This window comes from Herpailurus yagouaroundi, unplaced genomic scaffold (assembly GCF_014898765.1).
Source record: "Herpailurus yagouaroundi ecotype Mexico unplaced genomic scaffold, PumYag 197, whole genome shotgun sequence".
NCBI lineage: Eukaryota > Metazoa > Chordata > Mammalia > Carnivora > Felidae > Herpailurus > Herpailurus yagouaroundi.
In genome coordinates, this window is record NW_024412428.1 from 924,650 (window position 1) to 933,858 (window position 9,209).

General features: G+C 44.9%; 1 protein-coding gene and 1 long non-coding RNA gene across 3 annotated transcripts in view; one reads left to right on the forward strand and one right to left on the reverse strand.

Moving 5' to 3' along the window:
* CRYL1 (crystallin lambda 1) overlaps positions 1-6,123 on the reverse strand; it is a 130,157-nt gene extending 124,034 nt beyond the window's left edge. The window contains exon 1 of one of the 2 annotated variants that reach the window (XM_040447979.1): positions 5,991-6,123. In XM_040447979.1, the coding sequence (XP_040303913.1) occupies positions 5,991-6,031 (41 nt within the window). In that variant the 5' untranslated portion in view covers positions 6,032-6,123. The remainder of the gene's footprint in view (positions 1-5,990) is intronic. The other variant, XM_040447980.1, reaches the window with a different exon arrangement.
* A 122-nt stretch (positions 6,124-6,245) lies between these two features.
* Positions 6,246-7,797, forward strand: LOC121012713 (uncharacterized). The gene is made up of 2 exons (XR_005782247.1): positions 6,246-6,388; positions 6,859-7,797. It is a non-coding gene; the product is annotated as an uncharacterized LOC121012713 (long non-coding RNA).
* The last annotated feature ends 1,412 nt before the right edge of the window (positions 7,798-9,209 follow it).

Genomic DNA, 9,209 nt, shown 5'->3' on the forward strand with positions numbered 1-9,209 from the left:
ATTCTGTGTCTCCCTCTCTCTCTGCCCCTCCCCCGTTCATACTCTGTTTCTCTCTGTCCCAAAAATAAATAAACATTGAAAAAAAAATTAAAAAAAAAAAAAGGGTCTAACAAGTAACAAGAAAACACATGAAAGTAAAAATCTCACTGGTAAATGCAAGTATATTGTAAACACAGTAGATTAACTGCTTATAAAACTAATATGAAGAGTAAAACACAAAAGTGGTACAATTAACTTTTAATAATTATTAAGAAATAAATAAAATAAAAAGATGTAAAATATGACATCAAAAACAGAACGTGTGAGGGGGTAAAAACGTACAGTTTCTAGAATGAATTCAAATATAAGACTCTATAAACTTAAAGTATACTGTTATATAGAGAGTTGTTACATGAACCTCAAAGTAACCACAGGCAAAAATCTACCTTTAGAAAGGAATCTAAACAAAACACTAATGAAAATCACTCAACTACAAGGGAAGAGAGTAAGAGAAGAAAAGAACAGAAAGGAAGTACAAAAACAGCCATAAAACAACTGACAAATGGCCATAAGCTCATACCTATCAATAATTACTTTAAATGTAAATGGACTAAATTCTCCAATCAAAAGAGTGGCTGAACAGATAAAAAATAAGGTCGATATGCTGTCTACAACAGACTCACTTCAGATATGAGGACACACACAGACTGAAAGTGAAGGGATGAAAAAGAAAAGATATTCTATGCAAATGGAAACCAAAGCTGCACAGCTATACTTGTATCAGACAAAAGCGACTTCAAAGTGTACAGGAATAAATTTAACCAAGGGGGTAAAAGACCTGTACACTTTAAGACATAAAACTTTAACACATTGATGAAAGAAATTAAAGGTATAAATGAATGTAAACATATTCCATGCTCATAGATTGAAAGAATTAACATTGTTAAAATATCCATACTGGGGCGCCTGGGCGGCTCAGTCGGTTAAGCATCTGACTTCACTCAGGTCATGATCTCACAGCTTATTTGTTCGAGCCCCACATCGGGCTCTGTGCTGACAGCTCAAAGCCTAGAGCCTACTTCAGATTCTATGTCTCCCTCTCTCTCTCTGCCCCTACCCCACTCATGCTCTGTCTCTCTCAAAAATAAATACAAATAAATAAATACATACATACATACATAAATGTCCATACTACCCAAATGCAATCCTATCGAAATCCTAATGGCATTTTTCACAGAACTGTAACAAATAATTCAAAATAAGTCAAAAAAAAAAGCTCAAAGGATCTTGAGAAAGAAGAACAAAGCTGAAGGTATCATGCTCCCTGGTTTCAACCTATACTACAAAAGTATAGTAATTGAAACGCTACAGTATTAGTGTAAAAACGGACAAACAGATCAGCAGAACAGAATAGAGTCCATAAATAAACCTACACATATCTGGTCAGTTAATTTTGACAAAGGAAACAAGAATATACAGTTGGGAAAGGAGAGCCTCTTCAACAGATGGTACTGGGAAAAATGGACAGTCATGCAAAAGAATGAAAATGGACCACTATCTTATACATGCACAAAAAATATCTCAAAAGTCAAGATGAATTAAAGACTTGAACTTAAGACCTGAAACTATAAAACTCCTAGAAGAAAACATAGGTGGTAAGCTCCCTGACACATGTCTTAGCAATATTTTTTTTTGATCTGGCACCAAAGGCAAGGGAAACAAAAGCAAAAATAAACAAATGGAAGGTCACCTGCGTGGCTCAGTCAGTTAAGTGTCTGACTTCAGCTCAGGTCATGATCCCACCCTTGGTGAGTTGAGCCCCTTAGGGAGCCCCACACTGAGCTCTGAGTCCGGCTCTGGGCTGACGCCTCGGAACCTGGAGCCTGCTTCGGATTCTGTGTCTCCCTCTCTCTCTCTGCCCCTCCCCTGCTCGCGCTCTGTCCTGCTCTCTCAAAAATAAACATTAAAAAAAAAAAAAAGAAGAGATTGAAAAGAGTAAGGGGGGGCACCTGGGTGGCTCAGTCATGTCAGTCAATGTCTGACTTCAGCTCAGCTCATGATCTCACAGTTCGTGGGTTCGAGCCCCACATCCAGCTCTGTGCTGACAGCTTAGAGCCTGGAGCCTGTTTCGGATTCTGTGTCTCCCTCTCTCTGCTCCTCCCCTGCTCATGCTCTGTCTCTCTCTCTCCTTCAAAAATAAATAAAAACATTTAAAAAAAATTTTTTTAAATAAACAAATAGGACCACATAAAACTAAAAAGCATAAAACTGCATAGCAAAGGAAACCATCAAGAAAATGAAAAGGTGAATGCGAGAAGATCTTTGCAAATGACATATCCAATAAGGGGTTAATATCCAAAACATATAAGGAACTACAACTCAATAACAAAAAACAACCCAGAGGATCTAAATATATTTTTTCCCAAAGAAAACATACAAATGGCCAACAGACATGTGAGAAGAAGTTCAATATCACAATCAGGGAAATGCAAATTAAAACCACAAAGAGGTAACACCTCAAACCTGTCAGAATGGCTAAACTCAAAAACTCAGGAAACATCAAGTGTTGGCGAGGGTGTGAAGGGAACCTGTGTGCACTGCTAATGAGACTGTAAACTGGTACAGCCATTATGGAAAACTGTATCGAGACTACTCAAAACATTAAAAATAGAAATACCATACAATCCAGCAGTTTCATTTTTGGTTATTTACCAGAGAATACAAAAACACTAATTTGAAAGGATATATGCACCCCTACGTTCATTGAAGCACTACTTACAACAGCCAAGATATGAAAACAACCTAAGTGTTCACCTATGAATGAATGGATAGACATGGTGTATAAACACACACACACACACACACACACACACACACACAGACGATGGAATACTACTCAGGTTTAAAAAGGATTATCTTATGGGTCGTCTGGATGGCTCAGTCAGTTAAGCATCCAACTTTGGCTCAGGTCATGATCTTTGGCTCAGGTGCTGACAGCTCAGAGCCTGGAGCCTGCCTCAGATTCTGTGTCTCCCTCTCCCTCTGCCTCTCCCCCGCTTGCACTCTGTTTCCCTCTCAAAAATAAATAAACATTTAAAAAAAAAAAGGAATATCTTGTCATTTGTGACAACATGGATGGATCTTGAAGGTATTATAGTAAGTGAAAGAAGTCAGACAAAGACAAATACGCACTGTTATGTAGAATCTGAAAAACAAACTAAACTCAACTGATCCAAACTCATAGATACAGAGAATGGACTGGTGGTTACCAGAGGGGAAGGGGTTCCAATGGGAAAAATTGGGGAAGGGGTTCAATTGTATGGTGATGAATGATAACTAGATTCGTGGTGGTGATCACTCTGTAGTGTATACAAATATCAAATTATAATGTTGTACACCTGAATTCCATATAAGGTTATATACCAATTTTACTTCAATTAAAAAAAAAAAAAAAAACAGGAAAAAAAAAAACCAACATCTTAGCATCCTAGAAAGCCCTTCAGGCTTTTTTTCAGTTAAAAAAAAAAAAATGCAATCTCTGTTATAAAAGCTCAAACATCTGTCTACTAGGACCAGGCATGATAGATATACAGCTGGCGATGATACAATTTCCAGCCAAAGGGGAAGCAGAACTTTTCCTGAAGCAGATGGGCCCCTGCGCTCAGTCCTAAAGAACTGTGCTCAGTGAAGAGGCACAGGAGGCACCAGGGACATGACGATGTTGGCCTTCTCCCCCAGATTGGTTCCTATTTGAACAAGCTCAGGGCCTAACATGTGGGTAAACACAATGCAGTATGTATATGGACACAGAATTCACATTTCAGTTATTTAGAAACACCGTATTACGTAGAGATAAGTTCCTCTGCAGGCTTCTAGGGCTAACATACAAAAGCTGGAGAACACCAGTCAAATATGTTCAGGACTCCCACTTTTACTCCATTTTTAAAGCTGCCATTACCATATTTCCCTTCTGTATGTTCCCACAGCCCTAGATACAAGAGGCTTTTTTTTTTCTTTCTTTCTTAATTCTTCAAAAGCACAGTCCTGTTGGGTCAAGCCCACCATTCTGAAGGGACCCGTCCCGGATGCTTGCAGGAAACAGCCGTGAGGACAAGTGGGCTTTAGGGAAAAAGAAAAAAAAATGAATGGAAAAGAATTAAATAAATGGAAAGTCTAGCAGCGACTTTCAACGAGTCTGGTACTTACTAGGAAAAGATGGAAAAACAATGGTCCAACATGTCCCTGAAATTGAAATACGGATACTTTTGTCTGTCGAAATCCAAGAATGAAACTCAACCAGGTTTTAGGAATTCACTTACATTCCCAGCCCCATTTGGTAAATAAATGGATGTTCCTCGGAATCCCCCAGGGGGCTGGGAAAGAGAGGAAAAGAGGAGGGGGCGAGGAAGGGGGAGGAAGGGTGAGGAGCGGTGAGGAGGGGAGAGAGGGAGGGAACAGAGAGGAATGAAGGGGAGGGGAGCAGCACTACTCTAGAAGCAGAGATGGGTGTGTTTTGAGGTGCTGATGGTGTAGGGACAGACAGGAAGGGCTTCCTACCCTGTGCTAATTCCTGTGGTCATTAAAGTTTGCCAACTCTATTTAATTCCTTGTCAAACTCCCTCAAGGAAAGCAGAAATAACCGGACTCGCCAATCCCTGCTCCTTCTTGAGAGACTGTGCTCCCTCACCCAAGAACCAGAGCCAGGTCGGAGCACCATCAATTCCAAGCTTCACTTAACATTTATTAGGCGCCAGCAGAACCCCACTCCAAAGCATGCTGTGAGACACAAAACTCTTGCCCTTGACCCTGGACAACTGAAACGCAAAGCAAGCATGGTCACTGTTATCCAGTACAGGGGACACTTTGAAAATATATTTTTGTATTCCCTCACGGGGCAGCCACACATTCGCGTGCCTGTAAAGGCCAAAGGCTCAGTGAATTCCACAGCTGTGAGCAAAAGGAAGCTGGCAAAAAGCATCCTGATTCCTTCTTCCAATTGGTTCTAAAGGGAAAAACCCTGACACTGGAATTGTCGCTGAGGGGAGGGTCAGGTATGCCAACACCTCGGCGGCAAAAACAGACACAAAGTCACCCCTAAAAAGGTGCTTCTAGTTATAAACAGCAAGTATTCCCATGCCTACAGACTGCTATGATACCCTATCAAAGCAAAGGTACACATAAATGTTTTTTGTGTTTTTTTTTAATGAAAATAGCAGGAGTTTTAAAAGAGCGGCTGGGGGCACAAACAAAAATTTGCATAGAATTTAGGCTGTTAAACTGACACACCCTAGAAAAGTCTTTGGCCTCCAGGCGCTTTCCCCACGAATCAGCCATCAGGAATGAATTGCCCCGTGTATTCGCCAAACACCTGCTGCCGCCCAAAGACACCCCTGGGGACAAAAACATGCACATTCCTACGCCCTGCAGGCAGCCCTGTCCACAGGTGTGCTAATGAACCTCTCTGCTGGGACAGTCCCATGTCAGTCACTTAACTGCGACCAGGGGCAAACTGCTTAATGTCCATTTTCTCATCCGTAAAATGGGAACAGTTAAGAATACAGTCCTGCAGAATCTTTCCCAGACTTCCATTTCGTCCATATCTAACGCCCAGCACGTCTATTTGTATTAGCTGGGAGGCCTGGCATCATCCAACTAATCCCACAAACCGCATTTCCACCGCAGCCTGCGCCGTCAGCTTCCCGAACCGTGCTTGCACATCAGCCCGAAGTGAAACAAAATAGCACTCTACAGGGCGCCTCGACCTGCAAAGCCACGCCGCTACCGGGCGACTCTCCCCGCCCGGCCGCTTGCGTGGAGGGCTGCAAGGACGCACTGAGCCCTCGAGGGCTGGAGGCCGGCGTTCCACCACGCCGCTTCCAGCTCTGGAAGGTGACGGCGACCTGCGCGCCCAAGGCGCGGCGACGACGCGCGGGCCCCACGCTCGGGCGCACCGCGGGGTCCGGGTCTCCCCCAGCGCCGTGGCAAGTGGGCGGCGGGTCGGGGCCGTTTACCTGCCAACGATCACCACCACGTCTGCCGCTGGGGACGCCATGGCCCGACGCCCGGGTGGCCCGGGAACGGCACCGCAAGTGCGAAGAGCAGTGGGCTACGGGGCTCCCGGACGCCGCGCGCGGCGCCAGATCCCCGCGCCGGGCGGGGCGTGACCCGCGCCCATTGGCTGGGCGCTCCAGTCGGGGGCGGGCGTGCGGGTCCCGATAGGCTGCGGGAGGGCCGGGAGGCGGGCCCGCCGCCTCGGCCCCCATTGGGTGCGCGTGGCAGGCGGAACCTCCACCCGGACACCCAGGCCCCGACCCCGTGCTAAGGGGCGCGGGCGGGGCAGGTCCGCAGGAGGACCGGCCGGAGGGCAACTCCGGAGGGAAAGCGCGAAGACCCGACCCTGCGGACTGCAGTAATTCATTTTCTCATACTTTAGTTTCCAAATGCGCACCCCAAAATCAGTGTACGCAGAAGGGGACACTTCCGTGCTGGCGCAAGGCTTGACCGCTGAAGGACCCCAAAGAAAGTGCTAGAATTTCTTGTCTGAAAATATCAGCACCTCTTCAATACATACCAGCTCAGGCGTTTATAATGAGAGTGCTTATTGCTGAGTTTACACTCATGATTCGTTTCTAGAAAGATCCTCGCTGCCTTTCTCCACAGATGGGAATTGAGAGCCAGGAGCCTCGGGAAAGCGGAAAAGGAAAGCTCCAAATGTGTTAATAATCTGTGAACCTGGAAGCCGTGTTTAATTCCACTGCACTGTGCTAAGGGGACTGTCAGGAGTGGGGCCGGGTTGAACTGTATTTCCTCCTTCAAGAGGCAGAGTCTGTGTATGACAGGAAGGAAATGTCACAGTGCCTGACACCCGGCTCTTTTCAGATCCCAGGGACGAGCAGACCAAGAGGATGGATCATCATACGTGGCCAGACAGTTCGCGTCCACACAGCGCAAGCTGACGGGGAATACCAGCCATCCAGTTCAGGATGATTGGAAAGCGGAAAACGTGTGCAACGCGGAGGACAAACGGAGCTCCTCCTTCGTTTTCCCCACTCAGAGCGCGGAAGGAGGAACGTCACAGGGCGAAGTAGGCTTTAAAGAATAATTTCACAAACCGTCAATAAACATTTGAAACAGGTGCGCAACTCAAGAGACGGTAAATGAAAAGTTAACCCAAGGAAGATAACTCGCCTTTTACGGATCAATTGTCTAAAATTACAAAGATTGATAAAATATCCATGTTGGCAGTGACGTGTTTCCGACATACAACTCTTTAATACACAACTGAAGGCAGGCTGATACGGACACAGCCTTTCTGGACAGAAATGCTGCCGGGACAGCAGCCAGCCATGAGCCCTGAGCATTGCTGCACTTCCTTACTGGCCAGAATGGACTGCAAGACGTCTCCATCTCCTGATGCTAAGTGCTTTCTGCAGCTGCGCACACAGGCAGCTAGTAGGCCAAGGCTCCCGCGGAGTGAGTACCCCGTCGCTGCTCATCTCTGGGCTGGAAGGGGACTGGCTTGTGTGCTGCTTACCACAGTGTTGGCCCCGTGCTGAAAAAGTGCTGGTCCCTCGGCCCTTTGCAGATGCTGGGGTCATCTGGCCGGCCCTGTAACCCTGCTGGAAATGGGGCTCCAAGAACTGGTGCTACCATGCTGACACTCTGGCTACTGCTTTTGCTGTGGGTAGTAAGGTCTTGTAGCTCTCATCCGTGAGTCTTGTGTCTCGGGCAGCTTCCACAAAAGTGCGGCAAGCTGACTTGTTAGTTTGCAATACGGCGACAATCTCAGACCCCTCCCAGTTCTAGACGCGCCAAAATTTAAATTTGGCTTAGCAAATTGCAGTCTAGATGTATGTTACACAGAAATACAAGTGAAGGGGTGCCTGGGTGGCTCGGTTGGTTAAGGGTACGACTCTCGGTTTCGACTCAGGTCGTAGTCTCACGGTTCGTGGTTTTGAGCCCCGAGTCAGCCTCTGTGCTGACGGCGTGGAACCTGGAGCCTGCTTTGGATTCTTTGTCTCACTCTCTGCCTCTCTCTCTCAAAAATAAATAAACATGAAAAAAAATCTTTAAAAAAAAATATACCAGTAGACACAAAGACAAAATTATTTATTTCAGCATAGAAATAGAATTTAAAAATATGGAAATATTATAATCTTAAAATAATGTTAAAATAGATATTAAAAACATGATGACTATCAGAGAGACAGTTTTAAAGATTATGGTACAGAGGGCTTCTACTTCTGGCTGAGACGGAGTAACAGAAACCAGACTTAAGCTCCTGCCTTAAATAAACAGAAGGAAACCCACACACACACCACTGCTGCCAAAATCCAGGGAGAATGTTCTAAGACATTAGACAAGAGGGAGTCTTGGTTTGTGATCCCAGAGTCCATAAATGTACACAGTCTGCTGACTTTCAATAAAGGTACAAAGGCAATTCGATGGCAAAGGATAGTCTTTTCGACACATGGAGCTGGAACAAGTGGATAAGGTAGTGATAATAATAGCCCCTCGCCATATACACAACTAACTCCAAATACATCACAACCCTACATGCAAAACCTAAAACTACAAAACATCTAAAAGGAAACATAGGAGAGAACGTGGTGACCTTGAGTTAGAGATTTCTTGGATATGCCACAAAAAGTGTTAACAGGCAAAAGAAAAAGTTGATAAGTTAGACTTCATCAAAATTAAGAGTTTCTGCTTTTTCCAAACAGTATCAAGAGAATGAAAAGACAAGCCACAAACTGGGGGGAAATATTTTCAAATTAGGCATCTGTTACAGGCCTCACGTAAAAAATATATAGAGTTCTCCAACTCAATAATCATTTTTTTTAAGTTTAAAAAGAGACAAAACTCAAACCAATTCAAAAACCATAAGGCAAAAGACTTATGAATAGACATCTCTCCAACGTAGATATACAAATGGCCAAAAAGTACATGAAAAGATTCTTGATATCAATAATCACAAAACCACAATGAGATACCACGTCACACCCAATCAGGATGACTATTGAAAGAGAGAAAGGAAGGAAGGAAGGGAGGAAGGGAGGAAGGGAGGGAGGGAGGGAGGAAGGGAGGAAGGGAGGAAGGGAGGAAGGGAGGGAGGGAGGTGCTTGGGTGGCTCAGTAGGTTAAGTCCAACTTGAGCTCAGGTCTCGATCTCATGGTGCATGAGTTCAAGCTCTGCATCAGGCTCTCTGCTATCAGCACAGAGCCTGCTTC